The sequence below is a fragment of the Clinocottus analis genome, unplaced genomic scaffold, assembly GCF_023055335.1.
Source record: "Clinocottus analis isolate CAN_PGR_092001 unplaced genomic scaffold, fCliAna1.0.p SCAF_8, whole genome shotgun sequence".
In the NCBI taxonomy this organism is placed as follows: Eukaryota; Metazoa; Chordata; class Actinopteri; order Perciformes; family Cottidae; genus Clinocottus; species Clinocottus analis.
Window position 1 is genome coordinate 15,015,073 of NW_027176240.1, and position 20,956 is coordinate 15,036,028.

At 41.5% G+C, this 20,956-nt stretch overlaps 2 protein-coding genes across 5 annotated transcripts; one reads left to right on the forward strand and one right to left on the reverse strand.

The window, feature by feature from the left end:
- Positions 1 to 2,191: 2,191 nt before the first annotated feature.
- Positions 2,192 to 8,011, reverse strand: memo1 (mediator of cell motility 1). Of its 4 annotated transcripts, none has more exons than XM_068567483.1 (10): positions 7,865 to 8,011; positions 6,912 to 7,206; positions 5,509 to 5,590; positions 5,351 to 5,419; positions 5,047 to 5,159; positions 4,513 to 4,624; positions 3,521 to 3,663; positions 3,339 to 3,415; positions 3,039 to 3,143; positions 2,192 to 2,847 (listed from the first exon to the last, which is right to left on the reverse strand). In XM_068567483.1, exons 2-10 carry the CDS (start codon positions 6,970 to 6,972, stop codon positions 2,716 to 2,718), a joined length of 894 nt encoding a protein of 297 aa, XP_068423584.1. In that variant the 5' UTR covers positions 6,973 to 7,206; positions 7,865 to 8,011; the 3' UTR covers positions 2,192 to 2,715. The 4 variants fall into 4 exon arrangements, with proteins under 4 accessions (XP_068423584.1, XP_068423583.1, XP_068423585.1 ...); XM_068567482.1 differs by lacking the exon at positions 7,865 to 8,011 and adding an exon at positions 7,405 to 7,500; XM_068567484.1 differs by lacking the exon at positions 7,865 to 8,011 and adding an exon at positions 7,325 to 7,343.
- Positions 7,913 to 11,868, forward strand: spast (spastin). Its single transcript, XM_068567480.1, has 16 exons — positions 7,913 to 8,348; positions 8,429 to 8,512; positions 8,586 to 8,669; positions 8,766 to 8,923; positions 9,030 to 9,163; positions 9,257 to 9,350; positions 9,442 to 9,516; positions 9,615 to 9,686; positions 9,815 to 9,890; positions 10,010 to 10,101; positions 10,212 to 10,291; positions 10,389 to 10,431; positions 10,639 to 10,718; positions 10,808 to 10,878; positions 10,984 to 11,024; positions 11,127 to 11,868. The coding sequence occupies exons 1-16, from the start codon at positions 8,246 to 8,248 to the stop codon at positions 11,250 to 11,252; spliced, it is 1,413 nt and encodes a 470-aa protein (XP_068423581.1). The 5' UTR covers positions 7,913 to 8,245; the 3' UTR covers positions 11,253 to 11,868.
- The last annotated feature ends 9,088 nt before the right edge of the window (positions 11,869 to 20,956 follow it).

Here is a 20,956-nt window from a genome sequence, read left to right on the forward strand (position 1 = left end):
TAGATGTCTTTCAGTCCTCTGGCTCCCTCTGCTGGTGACAGTCTTACTTGTCTCCACCCTAAATACACTGGAAAAACAGTAGTTACACTATATTCTACAACAGATTTCTACATTAGCATGTGCACTACTGCACTGCACTCGTTTTACAACTACATAGTTGAAAATTGCACATTTTACACCCAAACTACCATGCTGTGCTTGATCTGCTGAATACGTGAGAGGCATACTTATAAATAATACACATGCACATTTAAGGCAGTGATTAAACAATGACATGCATGTAACAAGTATATCTGTAGTTTTCTATTAAAGTAAATACTTGAAGAACCAGACACCAGAGCAGACTCGCTTTTCAGTACATTTTACTTGTTTTGTAACATGAATCCACGGCTTTATCCGAAGAACCTTTTGGGATGCTTTGTCAGTGGAACCTGAGATAAAAAAAACTCCATTGGGGGAGTAGTTAACTAGTATACTTTAGGTTTGTGACATGTAAGTTCCCGTTCTCTACGCAAAACAAAACACATTTTTAAAAGACAAAGAAAAATCCACAAACAGAAATTGAACAGTGTTGAGGTTCAGCCTTTCTCTTTCTACAGGAATGAGGTGAGCTGGAGAAAAGAGAACACCACCCCCTGCTGGAGAGAGGAGAGAACTGTTGGTGCTATTTTCCACCAACAGATGAGGGGGAGCAGGTCACACTCCTGGAGCGCTGGGTGAGCTGGACACGTTGCTGAGCACTGGGAAAGCAGTCGGGTACAGGTGGAACAACTAAAAAATATTTAAACTAAAATAAGACTAAACAGTGAGAATACACTTTATGTGCAACGGTGATAAAAGGCACAAGAGCACAGTGTGTCATGCTTTACCATTTTTCCCTCGAGATAGCGTCAGAGGTCGAAGGATTCATCTTTCAGCCAGACATTGGAGCATAAATGCTAAGTGTGATGCCTCTTATGGTGCAGAGAGGGACTGACCAATGGGAAGAGGGCCGCGTCAGTTAAAGTCAGTCGGTGATATTAGAATATCAGCAGACAGCGTGTCATGTTGTCATTAAAAACCCATACTGGCAGTCTGGATAATTGTGTTTTTGCATTCAGCTTTTGTACGCCGTTTGTTAATCTTTGAAAATATGAAAAATGTTTAGATAATTCCAGGCAGCAGGACCACATAGCATATTACTTTGCGAAAAAAAACAAAAAAAGCCTTCTTTTCTTCAGTTATTAAAAGTGACTCTCGTGCTTGACATTTTATTCAGTAAATATCTATTCTTTTTTTAATAGATTCCAAAATACAACCAGGATAAACTGTCTCTTTTCTCCATAAGATCTGTAAACCTTAAAGAAAAGCATGATAACTTTGAGCTGATCTTAGGGCTCAGGCCATCTATTACTTGTTTTTTGTTAACCGTGTCTCAATGATACTCTACTGCCTTGAGAGCAACTCAAGTGAAACTATACACTCTGAGACAACCACACTGGAAAGAAAACCTTTACAATAGGTATGACTCATATTTTCCCAATAGCTTTTGGCATTCTTAAATCAAAATGTATCAACACACAAACAGATGTAGATTACGTAGTGAACAGATCTAATAACCACTTAAGCAGATCAGGTGGACGTCGCTGCTCTTACAGAACTGAATGTGTAACAAAAGACATTTTCTACAAGTCTAGCAAAAATAATGTTCCCTCAAATCTTCTAACAACTCATTAACTGCAGAGATTCAAGGTGACAGTGTAAACAAAGACTAGAGGTGTCCGTGTTGGAGTAATTTACACAATATCCAGCTTTGATTACACTCTGTAGTACCCACAACTGGATTCTGGCCCCCCGCAAAATATGTCTCTCATGCTACAGGCATATAATTGGAATCTGGAAAAAATGTATTGGGCAGATGATGTTGCTGGCCTTAGAGCTTAACCGACAACACTGCTTTTGCTCAAATCTACACACTACTTGAGTAAATACGTTCACGTCTAATAAAACTACTGTTAAAAGGGAGAAATAAAAAGGAGTAAAATATGAATTAAAGATAACATTGGATAAAGTAAGAGAATAATGTTTTTGGTTTGTACAGTGGGGGGAGTTAGTGATTTTTTTTTGGGTGCAGCCCTTTGTTAGCAACTACAACATGTTGAGCAATGACGCAACTACGGATAACACAGTCTTGAATGAAGCAGGTAGTCACAATACTCATTCCAGCTTTATCTGGCAAAATTTCTAAATGCTCCATAAGATCCGCAAGTTTTATTTTTCATTTCTGAGACAAATTACATGAGCACAGATTGCCAAGAGCCCAAATGTAACGATTGAATTATCACCACTCAAATCCATTGTTTTGTCAGGAAAACATGAAATGGGACTGAACCCTAGTAAGAGCTCCTCCTCACAACGCTTATTCTGAGACAAAATCATACACACTTTTCCTTTATTCTCTAACCATTTGCACCACCGTGATCTCAAAACTGCACTTCAAGCTAACTATTTCAACCATAAGCTCTGAGAAACACTTCAAAACTGAGAGGAGGTTGGAGAAAGGCGGAGGAGCGCTGAGGCAGGGACAGAAAAAGAAGACTATATTGGCTTTGAGTGTCTAGGTCCTTCCTGCAAATAATGGGCGTAACCGGGGAGGTAGGGGGAGAGGGAGGGAGTCTGGGTCGGGTTATGGCGATAGACAGTAAGGGCAGGACAGCGGCGCTGCGAAAGTCGACCTCAATGAGCGATGAGAGCCCCAGCAGCGTAACTCACGGAGCTGTCCTGCCAGTTCCTGCACTCGCTCGATTGGGCGTAGTTCAGGAAAGAAAAGTCCATTTCTAAACCAGACTTCCTCAGCTCAGCCACGGCCTGCAAAACAGTAACAGGTGCACTTAGTTGGGCAAAAAGGATAGCACGTCTCGTCTCAGGAGGTATTTGTCCCAACTAACGCATGTAACGAAAAAGGCAGAGTTTAGCAAATAGTCGATTGAACTCTCATCAGGTCTACATAACGTTAACTAGTGGAACATCTGGCGAGGCTCTTCTTCTGTGGTACTTACATTTAGAAGCACTCCAATCGGGTGGCGCCCACAGATTGTGTTGCGGTACTTCTTTAAGTAGTTGGTGAAAGACATGGGATCCAGCTGTTCTATAATGCCCATCCCCTTCAGAAGCAGAGAAAAAGGTCATGTTTCCATATTGTTTTGTTATCTTTCTCAATATAATTTAGAAAAGCAGTCATTTCTGTAAATTGTGTTCAAGATAACAAGCTTTTGGATTCCTATAACTGTGCTTGTGGCTAATGATAATCTTTTCATAAATATATATATTTTTTTATTCAAATGCATCTCAGCGGTTACCATTTTATCAAGATGCTCGATAGACCTGTGGATCTCCCCTTGAGATTCATCATAGTATGTGTAGCGGAACCGCTGACCTAGAAAAAGAGAAATACAAAAGATCAGATCAAAAAACACTCTTTTGACAGAAGACTCTCTGAGCACGGGTGTCATTTTCAATGCTTTTCTTTGTCGATACCTACCCCAGTGGCAGAAGTCGGACGAGATAATGAATAGGTTGGAAGGGTCTGCCAGGTACTTGCTGAGCAGCTTCCCATATTCTTGTTCCTTGGACTCACTCAGGGCACCCACAAGCACAGGGACGATGCTAAACTCGTCTTTGTGGCTGCAACATCAGATTATTGAACTAACAACTTGAGTACATTTACTGCACCTCCATGTCAAAATGATATTCAATAGGCATAGGAGGAAATAAAATCTGCATTAATACAGTTTTATTTTCCGTAGAGCATCTATCATTGAAAACAAATGGCAAACTGCCAGTGCACTACATGATAAGCTACTACTGGTAAGCTGCTCTTCTGTACCCTATATGCAACACCTACATTCATAATATGTCCTTATTACCTTGAGCTAATGTGCTTAGTTCACTTCCAACTACCTGATCCCTGCTTTTCTAAACCAAGAATACTCCTTCCAACCCAACAAGATGGCTGTTATGCATACCCCGTTTCCTATGTGTCTTTGAACCAATGTGATGCTGGTTAACAATGTGTGGAGAAAGTTAATGAAAAGAATGAAAAGAATGAACAGAATGCGACACACATTCCTGCCAACGGTGCCACACTAATGCACAGATCTACAAGTGACAGTAACACAGCGAAATATGCTGGAATTTGACAGCAAAGACAGGCAAGAAGAAGAAGAACGCTAGTAAGTAAACATGAAAGTAAATAATGCAGGATTTAAAATCCGTCTATTAATAAAATTAATTAATTAATATTTTATGAGGAAGAAAATGCATTCACCACATTTGTTGGAGCTCAAGGATTTACACAATGTTTTTTGTTTGGAAACTGAATGTAAATATAACCTTTTGTTTATTACGTAATATAACGTTTGTTTAGAAGAAAACTCCACAAGGTACCTTTAAGAAAAAGCTTCATCCCACTCCCTCAGTTAGTGTATAGTGTTGATTCTTTAGTTCAATGAATGCCACTTCTATATGCATTACCTCTCCATGGCTTTAGCAGTGTAAGGCAAGTGCATTTCAATACTGTGCTCATCTTCATCTGTTTGCAGACTCATCCGCTCAAACAACCCAGTTTTCCAGAGGTCAGCATAAACTGTAAGACAGAGGTGAGTTTCACTTTAATTTGTGCATGTTATGATGACAGTGTCTACTGATTAAGTCGTTTTTTTTGGAGCTGCACACTCATTTAATTTGGGTACCCTGATAAGCGTCTATCTGAGAAAAACCTCATAATTGACAAAGCAACAAATTCTGGGTTGTTTTTCTTTTTTTGTGTTTCTAGAAAAAGGTATTTGCCTCATTTTTTGTTTGGCAGTGTTTGGAAACACGCACTACATTCTACACTAAACAAACCTGAACTGCAAACAAAACTGGTTATGTTACTACCTCACATGACCCTTAAAACACGGTCCGAAAGAATTACCTCATTAGCATGCGATAACATCTGAGATCGAGCAACAAACACGCACACAAAAAAGTAGAAATCACAATGTCATGAGTGAAAACAGTGAATACCCTTGTGGTCGATTCTCAGGTCATAGAGAGGTGTTCTATAGATCTCTGCAGGTGACAGGGCACAGCGGGAGAGGGGCACATGGTGTGAAGGTCCCAGGATGAACACCCTACGACTGAAGGGCAACAGGATTTTATCTCACTCACTCTATTCACAAAAAGGCACACCTCCAGCACTATATTCTACTATCTGAACTAAAATCTGTTCACTCTGTAGGGGGAAGGAGGGGGAGGGGTATTTAAGATCAGAAAAAGTAACAAAGCATTTTCTTATGTAAGGAATAGAGATGAAAACTGAATGACTTACGTAACAGTGGGATCAACCTGCTTGTATGCATAGGCTGCACACCCACCACAGTAGGTATACCCAGCATGCCTGCAGCCAAAAAAAATATGTCAAATTAGAATAAATCTGCTTTCTCAGATACCTTTGACATGTTCAGATTGTATTCAACGTGACCTTACGGCGCTATGATGGCCCTTGCTGGTCTGATTGTGGACTCTGCTTTGGACAGCCAGCCTTCTAGTTGTGCATTCAGCTGGGATCCTGAAAAAGGTAGAATTTAAAAACAACAAAAAAATAAAAAATGTTAACAACTTTATTTCAGATTACTGGGTTTTTCCTTCCAAGCGCAAGAATGACATAGCGGGACGGCACGAAAAACAGAAAGTATCTGTTTAATACAAATAGGATTTGACAGATACAGCAAAGCTACAAGTATGGATCACTACAATTAAGGTCATATGTCACTGAAATAATCCATATGGGGGAATCTAAGTGTGGCAATAGTAGTTGATTAAATATTGTCATTGAACTATGTTGTGGTTATTATAATAACAATAATTCACGGTCAATCTCTAGAGTTTTCGGTTTCCTGGTCCAGGTTAAACAAACTTCATTTACAATCAAACTCAATCATAAACATGTTTACTGCCCATCTCACTTGAATTTACTAGTGGCCAGAGCTGGTGACGTCACGTCAACATCAGTCAAACACAGCTGACTAATGTATCTAATTAAGTCTGCAGGAAAACTGACAAAAATCGATATAATTAGTTTTGTAAAAAAAAAAAAAAACGAGATCGTGGTGGATTCACGTACTATCTGCCTTCAGCTGTCGCTTATGGACATATTTTTGTTCACGATTATCAGAGTAACTTTTGTCATTACAGACAACACATTAAGGCATTCTCAAAAAGGGATAAACAGGCAGGATTTCAGTGTTAAATAACAAGGAATCAGCAGCTAGCTCGTTAACAAGCGGGGAAGGGGTGCTACATGAAGCTCTTTCTGCCCTGCCCAGTCCTTTGTTTCATGGCAGCTTGTCTCTCTGCACCTAACGCTAACTTCACCGAGATCAACCAAACCACACAAATACGAGAGGCTTAACTTTAAATTGTTGCTGGCAAGTCGTTTTGGGCACGTAAATGTCATATTTCGCGAAATAGCAGGTATCATAGGCCGGGAAGTTATGCAAAGCTTTGTCAACAAAAAAAAACCCGCTGAGCAGCAGATGTCTGCTGGTTTTAGAAAAAAAATACATCGACAGTCCGAGCAGGCGAAGTGCTGAATAAGCTCCAGCCAAGCAACGCACCCGAGGGGCCAAAGAGAGGAGGCTGTCAACACCAACTTGTGTTAGCGAGTCTACTTTTCCCCAGCTGGGTTGACGCTACCAGCCTGACGCTAGCCGTCACCCTCAGCTGTGGCAATACAGGAATTAAACGGTTAAAAAAAATGTCATCCTCAAGATAACGACTGTTACACAAGATAAAATAAAAAAAAGACAACAAAGACAGGAAAACAGACTACCGTGACACAAATCAACAGCTAGCACTGCTAACACGGGCGGTGTTGTGTTGACAGTTACCCGAAGCGGAGTACCAGCTCCCGGCGTGACTCGCTTCTCGGCACACCACTCGGTTCGACATCTTGCTTCCCAAGCCGCCTATCTTGGTCTGCTGAACTCTTTGTCAGGCGAACAGAAGTTTAACTGTCTTTTGCAAGAGTGTCGACTAACAACAGAAGAGCGGCGGTCCCAGATGGCTGACTTGCTCGTTAAAGACAAAGGGCAGTTCGCCTGGAAAGACAGCCGAGCTAGCGTTAGCTGGCTACCGAGCTCCGCTCCGTCGGCTGGCCGTCGATGTGCCGGGTGGAAGAGGGAGCTGATGAGACACGCGCACGGCAGTTAGTCAGGTGCTGTTGTCAAGTTTGGAAAGGCACAAAATATAAAATACAACAATGTATATTGTGCCGATATCGTATAGGCAGACGATAAATTACAGAACCACAGCTGTCACTGTCGGAATCAGAGGATTATTGGTTTGTCTGTTTTTTTTTTCTTCCTTTTTTTTCTTCTTCACCTTCTTCTTCGTCTTCTCGTTGGCATCCAGCTTGGTGCATTGCCGCCACCGTCTGCTCCGGAGTGTGGAGCGAACAATGAACTTTTAACAATTAACAATATATCCCTATAAACAATGTAAACTATTTCAATAATGTTAAAAAATAGTCCTGGAAATTACGTTGCACCCTATCCTTGCTTATCCATCCTATATATGTCCATGTTAACCCATGGTACTTTCCTAAAACCACTTGCCAGCATTCCAATCTTCTCAAGTTCATAAACCTTTTTATTATCGTCCTTTTCATTATATTACATGTTTATGTTTGTGTTATTCGTCTGTAAATTAGAGGTAGTAGGTAGTAAACATGAGTTCATAGTCTCAATAGTTTCAAGTGTTCATTTGGAAAGGATTTTATTATTATTAAATTCCCATTTAGAATAAAATATAACAGAGCAGTGTATGCCTTAAGGTGGGCTACCTTGTGTTTGACGTTGTTCTACTTCACTTCCGTTCACAGGTTGCAAAAAGTCAAAATGGCGACGGCCGTAATCCAAGATGGCGACAGCCTAAACTGAACTCGAAGCTTCAAAACGTCAGTCCGCAAACCAATCGCTGACGTCATGACGTCTACGTCCTCTTCTTGTATACAGTCGGTTCTGAACGGAGCGTTATGGCGAGCACTACTAGCAAGCGTAAACACTTAAAAAGAAGCGGCTAACTCAGAGTAACAACCGAGGACAGACGGTACCGTCCACACTTCCGTTATCCGGTGTCGCGGCGGGGTTGGAACCGAGCTCAGCTCAACGTTAGGCGAAGGCGGGTACGGTAACGTGCGTGACGTTAATGTCGGCAAAAAACAATGGCAAGTAGGAGCAATGACAGAGGGGAAGTTATTACAAACTACCACAAACAGGCGTTTGAGTACGTATCGAAGGCGTTAAGGATCGACGAAGCGGACGCAGGTTTGTGTACGATGTGCGAGGCAGACAGTGTGCTGTGTGGCAGCTTGTAATAAACACACTCTTCTTCCCTGTGCCGACAGGAGACACAGAGGAGGCTGTGCAGTGGTACAAGAAGGGGATTGCTGAGCTTCAGAGGGGCATTGCAGTAGAGATCACGGGACAAGGTAGTATACAATCCGTCTGTTTGCACACGGTGTGACAGTAGCGGTAGCCTCACACATTACGTTTTGTTGGCAGGGGAGCAATATGACAGAGCAAAGAGACTGCAAGATAAAATGGTCACCAACCTCACCATGGCCAAGGATAGGCTCGCACTTTTGGGTAAGTGGCATCGTCGTTTAGACTTGGCCATGCCAACTCATTATTATCCAAGCTGGAAAAGTGATGCTTGATATGAATACTGTTCCCACTTCACAGAGGCGAAAATGGCATCGAAGAGAAGGAGTGATCCACAGAAACCTTCAAGTCCTCCACAACCAAAGCCTGTGCCTAAAAGCCAGCATGCAGCGCGAGGTGTGTCCACCAACAACAGACCCACTTTTGGTAGACCCCCAACCAGATCTACTGACCCAAAGGTGATTTCAATATTCCATTTAGTTGCCCAGTTGTGTCATTGTTTTAAAGATGTCTGATTCTGATGAAGCGTTTCCTGCTCTCTGGATCTTTTTGTTCCTGCTTAAGGTGACCCCACGGATTGGAAAAGCTCAAAACGGGAAACCCGCAGCTAGGAATCCACCTCCAAAGAGGGACATGAAAAACTTCAAGAATGTGGACAGCAAACATGCCAACTTGATTATGAATGAAATTGTCGATAGGTATTTATTTAGAAGCAATATTAATACAACAACTGCACATTTTGCTGTTGTTGGAAATTAAATAATAAAAAAAACAACCTGTGTTCGTTGCAGTGGAACATCTGTCTCCTTTGAGGACATTGCGGGGCAGAAATTGGCCAAGCAAGCACTCCAAGAGATTGTCATTCTCCCTGCCTTAAGACCAGAGGTGATCACTCCTTAATATCTTTTCTCAGCTTACTATATTTCTGCTGTTTCAGATTGACATATTTTTTTTTTTTTACTACTAATACATTCAGCTCTTTACCGGCCTGAGAACGCCGGCCCGTGGTTTGCTTTTGTTTGGCCCGCCTGGAAATGGGAAAACAATGCTGGTAAGTAAAATGTTCTCTTCAACATAGCACAGCCATTCATCAAGATCAAACCGCCTCAGTAGTATGTTTTTAATTGCAACCCTGCCTTCCTCTACTAGGCCAAAGCAGTCGCTGCAGAGTCGAATTCAACGTTCTTCAACATTAGTGCAGCCACTTTGACGTCTAAATATGTAAGAAAACACTTGTTAGTGCTCTTTTTGTGTGAAACAGGTTTCCACACTATCCTAGTAGTCTGTGTATGTGTATGTGTGCGTGTGTTTCATTTTTTTTTTGTATCTTTCTTGTCTTCGCATCACAGCTAGGAGAGGGCGAGAAGATTGTCCGAGCACTGTTTGCAGTTGCCAGAGAATTGCAGCCCTCTGTCATCTTTATCGGTTTGTATTACGTATTATTATTATTATAGTCTAGTTATTGACTAAATGTGCAACAAACGCCCAAAATTGCATCTCATAAATATACCGCTCATTTAAAAAAACATCTGTTTTTCATTCAGATGAAGTTGACAGCTTGCTCTGTGACAGGAGGGAGGGAGAACATGATGCCTCTCGTCGACTAAAGACCGAGTTCCTCATTCAGTTCGATGGGGTGAGAGCAGCCTCTGACGTTGTGTTCATCCATCTGCTCCGGAGTGCTGAAGTCACCGTTATCTCGGGGAGCTACGGTTTCATTTTCACAACAATGCTTCTTGGTTTCAGGTGCAGTCAGGGGGGGATCACAGGGTCCTCGTAATGGGGGCGACCAACCGACCTCAGGAGCTCGATGAAGCAGTACTGAGGTAGATGCTGCAACTCCACATGCTGCACCATTATGTACTTTTTTAATGATTTATTAAAAGCTGACTGCAGTTTTCCTCTCGTATTCATCTTTTCCAGGCGCTTTCCAAAAAGGATTTATGTGGCACTGCCTGACGCCGAGGTATGCATATTGCAATTATTGTGTGTGTGTGTGTGTGTGTGTGTGTACATATACATACACATACATACATACATACATACATACATACATACATACATACATACATACATATATATATATATATATATATATATATATATATATATATATATATATATATATATATATATATATATATATATATATCATGTAACTTCATTCCTCCAGACAAGATTAACGCTGCTGAAAAACCTTTTGGAAAAGCACGGGAGTCCATTGAGCAAAAATGAGCTGTCCTCTCTCGCAAAGTGAGTTTGATATTTAAATGCCATGAAGCCTTTTACACCATTATTTATTGTGTGGACATGCTTTAATTCCTTGATATTTACCTTGATAGAGTAAGTGCAGGATATTCAGGAAGTGATCTCACATCATTAGCGAAAGATGCAGCGCTTGGGCCAATCAGAGGTAAGATGTCCTCCTGACATCATGGTATCGCTGGTGTATATTTCAGTTTCTGTGACGAGCTAAATCTGCAGTTTTATTTTCATGTAAAAATCTTCTTTCACACAGAGTTGGGTCCAGACCAAGTCCGAAGTATGGCTGCTAGTGAGGTAACACTATATTCCCAATGCCACAGATATTTCCTTTCTGCTTCTTTAAGAACCACTATGCAGCAGTATTTATTTGTTTGCTTGTTTTGTCTTTATATACAGATGCGTAACATCAAGATGAAAGACTTTGAGGATTCCCTGAAGCGCATTAAGCCCACTGTCAGCCCAGCAACTCTTGATATGTATACCAAATGGAACAAAGATTTTGGGGACACAACAGCTTGTTGAACTTGGTATTTAATTTGAACTTGTAAAAAAAACAATTAAAAAAAAAGCTAAAAAAAAAAAAAAGTTGAATTTTCTCTTTACATCTGCGGTTATAAGATGTCATTACCATAAATAAACAAAAAATACTGCTATAATGTATAAATGTGACATTTGGAAATATTTCCTGTGTTTTGGGAAGGCTTTGTTTTTTTCTTTTTTTAACTGCACTGTTAAACTCCCAAGACTTGAATTTGTATTATTTATTCTCAAGATTTTTCTGCAAAATTACGAGTGATCGTTCTCTTGCCTCAAGAGGGCAGTAAGTTCATGTAGCTCCTGACATTACATTTTAAACCTCTATTAGTTTCCTAATGTGTTAACATCAGGTAACCATGTTGATAGAATCAATCACCGAACGGTCTCTGTACTTGTGCACATGCAAGTATGATTATTGGGAAATTATTTAGCTAAATCTGGTGACTTTATCATAACAATGTTTTTGTTTTTCTTACAACTACTTTGATTGTATTTGAAAGTAGGAGACCGAGTTACCTACTGTGTTGCCTCACTAAAATTGTAAATAATGTGATTGAGCAAAACTTCTCACCTCATGCATCAATAAATACAATCAATAAAAGTTTCCGTAGCTTTATTTTGATCTTGATTAACTGTTTTTTTTTTTACTAATTGTGTTACTTTTATCCTTTCTTGCTTTCTTTTGAATGAATTCATAAAAATTCGCCAAATACTGTTTTAACGCCTCTCATCTGCAGCTAGATGGTGCTGCAGGTCTGTTTTCATCTGCTCAGTGACTCCTTCATGCAGCTCAAACTCCTTTCTTTGGAATCAGCCAATATTTTGCCTGCTACCACTGGTGTGTGAGATGCAGTTAATAATTTGTTATTATTGAGAGTAAAATCTCTTCTGCTGTGTTGAGTGAAAAATTGGACGAAGTTTGCAGTTTTGGGTATGTCAGATAGTCTCTGAAGTGGTTGTTTGGGAAGTTACATTACTTTGTTCAAGACCCCGCAGCAAGCCGCCGTCTAATAACTCTGCTCCAGACTGTGATTGGTCACCAGCTGCTCGAGCATGGCATGACTTAGTACATGCATGTGGTCAGCCACAGAGCTTTATTTTAGTGTACTCCAAACTCTTGTAATGAAAAGAGGAACATCAATCCCACCTCTCTCCCAAAGGCCCTTCCTATGGTCAACTGGCGGTGTCATCAGTGGTTTCTGTGGCCCTGCAGCTGCTTCATCCGTCCCTGCAGATGTTTCCAGACTCTGCAAATGCAAACATTTTCTGCAACTAATAAAGGTCGTCCTACGGGTTAAAGCGCTTGACTTTACCACGGGAAGAAATCCCCCAAAAACTGAGTTCAACCCGCCAAACACTCACCCCAGAGCGGCAATCACACCTCGGTCTCCTCTCTTTTCCTCAAGGGAGAAATGTCGGATGATGTGTGTTTTTTAACTTGTCATGACTGAAGAGCTTCTTTCATGATGCCAGACTGGAATGAGGGTGTTGGTGGTGAGGGTTTAGTCATCACTTCCCCCCTCCTCTCTCTCACTGAGAGCATCCTGCACAGTCAACAAATGTTCTCCATGGCAGACTAGTTGCAAGACCGTTTATTTTGTTTTTTCGCACCTTTCAACTCGCATGTCGGAACAAAAAACTGAATGCCTGCAGGAGGCAAAAAGAGCTAATCACTGCGTATCAACATTCTTACAAGTAATTACTTTCCATATAACCTATAATTACAGAGTGGGGAATTATTATATGTACACGATGGGCCTTAAATGTCCGACCTGCCAGAAGAAAGCATTATTGAGGGGGTTTAAACCTCAGAGATGAGTGACGGCTTCTCTTTTTGGTTGCGTGTCAGAAGCCTGCACCTCCACAGTGGCTCATTGATGCTTTGACCACTACATCCACTCTAGGGAAAACAGAATAGGTGATCATTCGATACCTCCAGTGAAACAGCCCACCCTGTAGAGAGTGGAATAATAGTCAACACAATGAGGACCTCTGACTGACTGGACAAACAGTGTGAGTGTTTCTACAAGTGGCCCTTTATGAAAACAGCATGTGGACGGGAAGGTTTTGTTCAAGTGAATGTACGTGTCTCACTTCAAATCTGTTGGGATTATTTTTTGGAATTTGTGAAGGTATTAATCATAACCCTGGCATAAATGATCAATTTCCCTGCCGTATAGTAGTATATTAGTCGCTGAAAGACAGTGCAGTGACTTTGTGCAGCAACATGTCGGAGGGAGGCTGTGAGCAAGGTCACGTTTAAAAAAAAGCCTGATTGTAAACTGGTGGAAAGGGATTTCCCTTCAAAATGTGGGATTTGTCCCCTTTATCGGCCTTAGTTTGAAAAGGTGGCTCAGGGCGTACACAGTGGAGAGCCTTCAGGGCCGAGTGGGTCCGCTCTCCAGCACTGGCTGCTACTGTTCCACTGGCCCGCACACCCAATACATAACTTAATTTACCACGGAGGTGTTGTCTTTCTCTCTCGGGGGAAGCTGCAAGCCAAGTCTAATCTTGTATCCAATGGCAACATCTGTCCTTTATGAACACATTTATTTTCCTGGCTTGCTGTTTATTTTTAGTGTGTGTATCACTGAGTGTGATGGGGGAAAGTGAAGTGTTTATATATATCTATATGCATAGATATATATATATAGATATATATAGAATGTAGCCCTTTACCAAGTGGTACACCTATGTGGGAGTAGCAGGCACTTCGACTGAGCTACAGCTTACACGTTTTAAAATGTAAAGGATGTATTTTGAACATAAATTACACTCGTTAAAGTATGCCGGCTACTCTCAGTTTTAGACACAATGTGTTAAAGCTAAAATGAGAGTAACCAGGAGGGGATGCTTGGTTATGCTGTCTGATTTGTATTTGTGGACATTCGTGGAGTTTACAGAGTTTACAGTAACCACCTGACGCTTCACTATAGCAGAATGGTTGTGGTAAGGTCTGTAAAAGCTACTCTTACAACTCAGAAGTCTAATTTGGGACGTCAATACCTTTTTACAAGGTGGAGAAGGGAAAGAGCTTGTGGAAAACGTTTTTTTTTTTTTGTTAAACATATTGGAGTATGTATGTAGATGAGTGATCAGTAATTATTTTAAGCCACTGGGGATTTTAGATAAGGTGTTTTTTTTTATCAATGTCTGCATGCGTGAGAGTGAACCTAATGAGGCTTGTGTATTTCCTCTCCCACTGCAGCCTACAGACACACAGCTGTAAAAGGCAGCGATGGACAGAGTGGAGCCAGAACTTTGTCATGCCCGCACATGACCTGCAAAGCCATTACTCTAAGGGGATCAGGGCCAAACCCTTGTCTTTGACTTCATAGGAACTGCATATGGACAAACCTGATATAGCTTGTCTAAAATACACTCTAAATAGGTCAATATTTAGTCTCACAGCAAGTGGCCTACGGGAAAAAAAACAACATAAAATTTATCTCTTTATAATAGAAGAGAATACTTATGTGGACAAATATCCTGCCGAGATGATGCTCCGGATACATATTGGCCCTGGACCGAGGACATGTTGAGACGAGGGTTCGGTGCAGGGCGTGGCGGAGAGATGATGCTCAGGGGAACGGTGCTCGGTCGAGGTGAGCTGCAGGCTGCCCCGCGGCGCATTCTTTCAGCTCGTGTGCAGCCAAAGCATTTGATGAAAAGTGAAAGTGCAGTGAGGACTGAGCATTTTGCTCTGTCTGTCTGTCATTCCCACTTTTCCCAACCCCCTTGTACTCCACTTTTCATCCCTTTGTTGTCCTTGCCTCGGGTCATTCATGTGAGGACAGGAGCGATGGTTCAGCTCCACCTCTGACCCCGGTCAGGTTCACTGTGCAGCAGTAACTACCAGCCCATTCCCATCTCATACTTTATCAGTATTATCAATCCGCCCGTGATGTGGACGATACGACACTCTTTGAAGGCCTGTATATATATATATATATATATATATATATATATATATATATACACACACACACACACACACACACACACACACACACACACACACACACACCCCTTTGGGTTCAAGTGTTGCAATTAGTATTGCCAATACGATTACTGCTTTTATAATCATTGCTATTTTTACTTTATCCACTGTTGCTGTTAATGGTTTTCATCATGCTCTCATTATATTAATCATTTATGTCATATGCATTGAATGTGCTGTAACTCTGTTATGTTGTTCATTCTGTACACATAACATCTATTGTACTTCTGTCTATGCAGGGAGACACATCCTTCTCTGTTGCTCTCCCTCATCCCTCATGTTTCTTCTTTTTTTCTTAACGTTAAAGAGTTTTTTGGGGGGCGTGGGGGAAGTTTTTCCTGTGCAGATGTGCGGTCCCATACAGATTGTGTGTACAGATTGTAAAGTCCTCTAAGACAAATTTATGATTTGTCATTTTGGGCTGTACAAAATATATTGAATGTAATTTTCTACAATTATTGATCAAAGGATCACACGTTTGATGCATTACATTCATTACCTATAGCCTATTAACACAAAATACAGCAGCCAATGCAACAAATTACATGGTGAGATCATCTGTCATAATCTACCTGTTTTGCACTCTCTGGCCAACCGGTGGTTTGGTCAGGACATTTGCCTTCAGGAAATGAACCCTTCAGCGGATCGATTTGCTGGCTTTAAGGCTTCATGAAGCTCCATCTCTCGATCACTAATCCTGACAATCCTTGACATGAAGACTGACATTTTAAGTTTGACACTAAAAGAGTGTGATAACATGTCAACATAAATGCTGTTAAATATTGCTTGCAAAACATCTCTGAATTGGCATTAGCAATATAAGCCTGGAAGACTGAAACAGTTGGCCGAGTCACAGGTTTGCAGATCCGAACATGTTGGTGTGCGTACTGTAAGCCTTATTTAGCAATCTCAATAAAACATTGAAAGTAAGATTGTTGATGGATGTGTAATATGACCTGTAATACGCCTGAAAGGTCTTTGCACTGGCTTCCTGTCAAACAAAGAATTGACTTTGAAAGCACTGAAAGGTTTCGGGCCTAAGTATGTTTGTGATCTTCTGCAACCTTATGAACCATCTCGACCCCTCAGGTCGTCTGGTTCTGGTCTACTTTCTGTTCCAAGAGTCAGAACTAAACACGGAGAAGCAGCGTTCAGCTTTTCTGCTCCACATATCTGGAACAAGGTCCCTGAAAGCTGCAGGTCTGCTGAGACCCTCAGCTCCTTTACATCCAGGTTGAAGACTTTTCTGTTTGCTGTTGCCTTTAATTGAACCAGACTCAACTGCTGCATCTCACTACTGCATTTTATTTCTTAAACTGCACTGCAACTTGTATTCATTTCATTTTTATTTTTGAATGACTGTTTTATTGTTTTCTTAACTGTTTTAAAATCTGCTTTTAAGGGTTTTATGTGAAGCACTTTGAATCGCCTCGCTGCTGAAATGTGCTGCGCAAATAAACTTGCCTTGCCTTAAATCCACGTCAAAAGTGCCAAAGAGCGCCTTCATTACAGAAGGCAATTTTGGAGTGATCCTGAGTAGATTTAATTTACCCTTGTTAAGAATGGTTCATATCACATGATTACACATTAGAGTCCACGTACGCTGGACATCAGAATCTATCAAAGACATCCTGGTGAAATGAACCAATGGACAGGTGAAGTTTCAGGAACAGGAAAACCTGCAGTAATTATTAGATGTCTTAGTTGGGGATTTTGATATATCATAGGGTAGCGCAGCAGCGCAGGTTATAAAGTTTAATGTGCATCATTGCAGCATCCTGTGTAAATCACTGTGTTATTAAAGTGAAGTGTGTGAATTAACTTCTGCGATACGCCTAGTGGAACGACTGATAACTGCCATCCGTATTGCAGTAATTCAAACCTTGCCGCCACAGAGCTTGTTACCACAGTGAGAGGTGTATTTAACGATCTTGAAAGAGAATTAATAAGCATGAATAAAGTGCATGTGCGTCACAAGTACCTGCTTTCTGTGATTAAGGATATTCGTAACACTGAACAACATTCAGAAGAACATTTAAAAGCTGCTTTCAGTGATGAATCTACAGAGAATTATCATGTGAATCTGCAGCTTCCCTTTTTACGGAGCTTTGTAAAGAGTTGCCAACCTCTAGCACTTTAACAGGTGTCATGCAGGAAGGAGGGAAAGGATCACGTTACCTGTGATCCGATGTATAGCTGGGCGGATATAACACCATGAGGCATTATTTATGGGACATATGGTACTGGGATCCTCAAAGGATGAGTGCATTTATAGTATCCTTCCTCCCTATTCTTTCATTACTCTGATTTATTAGTGAATCGTAAATTTGAACTCCATTTCAAAACAGATGGTGCTGAGCGATGGTTTCAATGTAGGCAGTGAAGGTCAGCAGACTGTCTATTTGGTCTGTTGGCTCATCTGTTCTATCAGCGGCAGACAATGTTAACATACAATACCATGTGGTGTTTTAAGTGGACGCCTGGACCTTGCCAGGTGTTTTCCAGATGGGCGTTGAGTCACTGTACAAACCGTCTGGTATGTTGACCAGGTGCTCACGGAAGCGCTTCCTTTTAAGTAAGACCAGACTCTGGAAAGTTGAGCCGTCACATATGAAAATGAACTCGAGAAAGTAGCTGAACACACTTTGTGTGATCAATAAACATATATCCAAAAAGCCTTCCATCCAAAGCCTGCTGGCATACTCCAACCCAGACCCTCAATGACCCGAAGTGTGAATCACTGCAATATGTAAATTACTTTTTAATAGCATTTTATGACTGCATTCAGATTTCTATCAAATCCTACATCCTCAAAATATTGAGAACTCAGTAATTGATAACCAAAGGCTTTTGAAGGGGCCACATTCACCCAGCGGTCAGAAGGTCAGTTCTTAATTAGGCTCAAACAGGCATGAGTTATGTGTAATCAGGGTATCTTTCAGGATAACTAGCTGAGGGAAAGGATAATGGTGCAGGCTAACTTTCTGTCGCACAAGGGTCAACTCAGCGTCCATTGTTGTTAACGGGGTTAAGCATATTTTTAAGGAGATTTGAAATGCTTGTTTGAGACGACTTTGATCCTAACTGACAGTGTAAAGAGTGTTTACCCCTTTCTGCCATCTACAGAGGCACCCATGTGTTACAACACATCAGGTTGAGCGACAGGTGGGCTCCATGGAGATCTGTAGTGTGACAGGTTGTCAGGCTCCTGCAGCGGTAGCTCCTCAAAGGAGCAAGATCATTTATCTTAAAGAGGAAAGAACCCAGAGTCCAGTGTCTGAGCACTAACCTCAAACCAAGGAGGCAGATGCAAAAAGCCATCAGTACTCTCTCCACTGTGTCAAGAAGGGCTGCTGGCTACTCTCGGAAATGTAAGGTAAGCATCAGTGGAAGCAGAAGCCACAGTCTGTCAGGTATTAAACAGTTGGCCATGCAGAAAGGTTGTCATTGACAGTTCCTTGGATATCTCTGAAGGTATGAGTGTGCGATTTAGTTCTCCTTTTGGAAAAGATCCCAGAGTATGTCCATAACAGGATCAAGAGTTTGATTATCCATTTATCCATTTTGCATCCCTATTTTGACAAGATATCCCCTCGTGCCAAAACTGATGTGCAGACCCCTTTGGGAATAGTGTGTATTCAACCCTCAATAAAACCTATTTGCGTCAGTTACCAGCTTAGACAAACTCTCCAGAGGAGAAATTGCAACCTGGACACAGTGCCCAAATAAATGTTTGAATGCGGTTGAGAGCCAAAGATCTTGAACCACAAAACCAATCCACATGGCTCATTGGGTTCGACACAGAGCCTGTGTTCTGAACTAGCTTTTAAATGCATACTGACCCATTCATCTATTCTTTTCCTGTGGGGTTTATCATGGGGTATGATCCCCATAAAGAAAAAACAGTCCAGACAACAGTGCAGCTCCTTTCTACTGAATATAGTTGTTGTTGTTGTTGAAGATAAAACTAATGACACCAAGTGTTCTTTTCCTGTGTTAAAGTTCAACAGGACAGCAAAACAAAAGCTCTGTAACACCATGCTCTTGGTTTGAAGTCATTATATTTTAAGCAGTAACCTTTACCTTGAGAGGGCAAAGAAATGTGACGGTGCAGGGGAAAGAGGAAAAACAGTCCGGTCTTTGTACTTGTGGTAAAGTCACTGCATGAAGTGTGCGCTTCACTGAGGGATTTTACAAACCTTTCACGAATCTAAGAGCCATGACTCTCTCAAGTGGGGGTTTCACACTGTCCAGGTTTTTACCTCACATAAAGTTTAATATTCATATCATCCAAATGATATCTGTTGACTTAATAACCGCAACATCATGCATGTGCATCGTCTGTTGCTTACACAGTAACATGAAGAGCTAGGCCCACTTCTAAGATTCAATATGACTCCTTAGAGATTTAATCCCTCGGAGAAGGAGGTGGGAACATGCTGCGGGCAGGCAGAAGTGGTTTATAGGGTTTTGTTGCTGGACCTATGCCATCGTCACAAGCAAGCCAGCTGAATGTCTTTAAAACGGTCCTTCCTTTTTTCCTTTTCACATAAAAACATCTTATCTTGCTGCTTTGAGCTTTGTATGTTTAGAGGTCATAAGTCCACCAGGCAAAACATAGACACGGCCAGCTTTTGACAGCCCTCCTTGAACAAACTTTGTCACAAATTTCTTCTTGACAACGGGAGGCCAAACTCTTGCGTCTTTAAATAGCTGTGAACTAAAAGGCAGTCGAGATTATTTTTTTTACTGCTGTGAAGGATAAACTTTACCAATATCATGCACAGATTGACCCAAAAAAAATGACAGGCAAGCCATTTACCTCCATACTGCGTGGCGCCTTAATACAAGCAGTCCCTGTGTGTCTCGTTTAGTGACAGGGAGAGAGAAAGTGTGTAGACCGTTTTAGGCAGATCCTGTATTGGTCTCTTGACCTGGTGTATGTCCTCTGTGAAGAGAGGCTTTGTTGCCCCCAGACAGCTAACAGCCTTTAACACACACCTTCATAATAGTATCTGTGTCAGTGATTTTCCGTTTGGAAAATTGTGAGCTTTTAACCTCACATCCCGGGCTTCGCTCGACACATAGAAGGAGAGTAATCATCATAAGCCTAATGATACAGTGGCCCACTATGGCTGCACTGTGACCGCCGAGCTTCACACACACACACACACACACGCACACACACACGCACACACACACACACACACACATACACAGAGCAGCTAAGCTATTCATGATATCATCCTGTAAGATGCAAACACCTGAACGTTGCAGTGTACTCTGGGTGTTCCTGCTTTGCTTTGCAAACTGCATACTGTGTGTAAAACTGTGCAAAGATGGATGTTAGCGAGAAACAGCATCCATGCCGGGATGACTATGGTCCTGCCTTCACACTCCTTAGCACCTGCTGAGTGCAGCTTCCTGCTTGGCCTTTGACCCGTTATCTTAGCAGCAGCAACATCTCAGTAGCAGCTGTCTTCAACACTCACAGCACGAGAAGCGCCGCTTGCTTGCTGCCAGACTAATCTCCTCACTTTCAGTGTACAATGATGGCATTCCTAACAACTGTAGCTATGACAATTGCATTAACAATCATACCATGACTTCACGTTGGAGTACAATAACGCTTGTCATGCAGCATAGACGAGCACCTCAACATCTGGCACTGTGAGTTGTGCCGTGTGGT

Coding starts and splice junctions, on each gene's coding strand:
- memo1 (XM_068567483.1), bottom strand. CDS start 6,972: ATGTCGAACCGAGTGGTGTGCCGAGAAGCGAGTCACGCCGGGAGCTGG. Junction 4,625..5,046: donor CCTGAGAATCGACCACAAGG/GTATTCACTGTT, acceptor TCTGTCTTACAG/TTTATGCTGACCTCTGGAAA. Junction 2,848..3,038: donor CGATTGGAGTGCTTCTAAAT/GTAAGTACCACA, acceptor ACTGTTTTGCAG/GCCGTGGCTGAGCTGAGGAA.
- spast (XM_068567480.1), top strand. CDS start 8,246: ATGGCAAGTAGGAGCAATGACAGAGGGGAAGTTATTACAAACTACCAC. Junction 8,513..8,585: donor AGTAGAGATCACGGGACAAG/GTAGTATACAAT, acceptor TTTTGTTGGCAG/GGGAGCAATATGACAGAGCA. Junction 9,517..9,614: donor GAAATGGGAAAACAATGCTG/GTAAGTAAAATG, acceptor TTCCTCTACTAG/GCCAAAGCAGTCGCTGCAGA.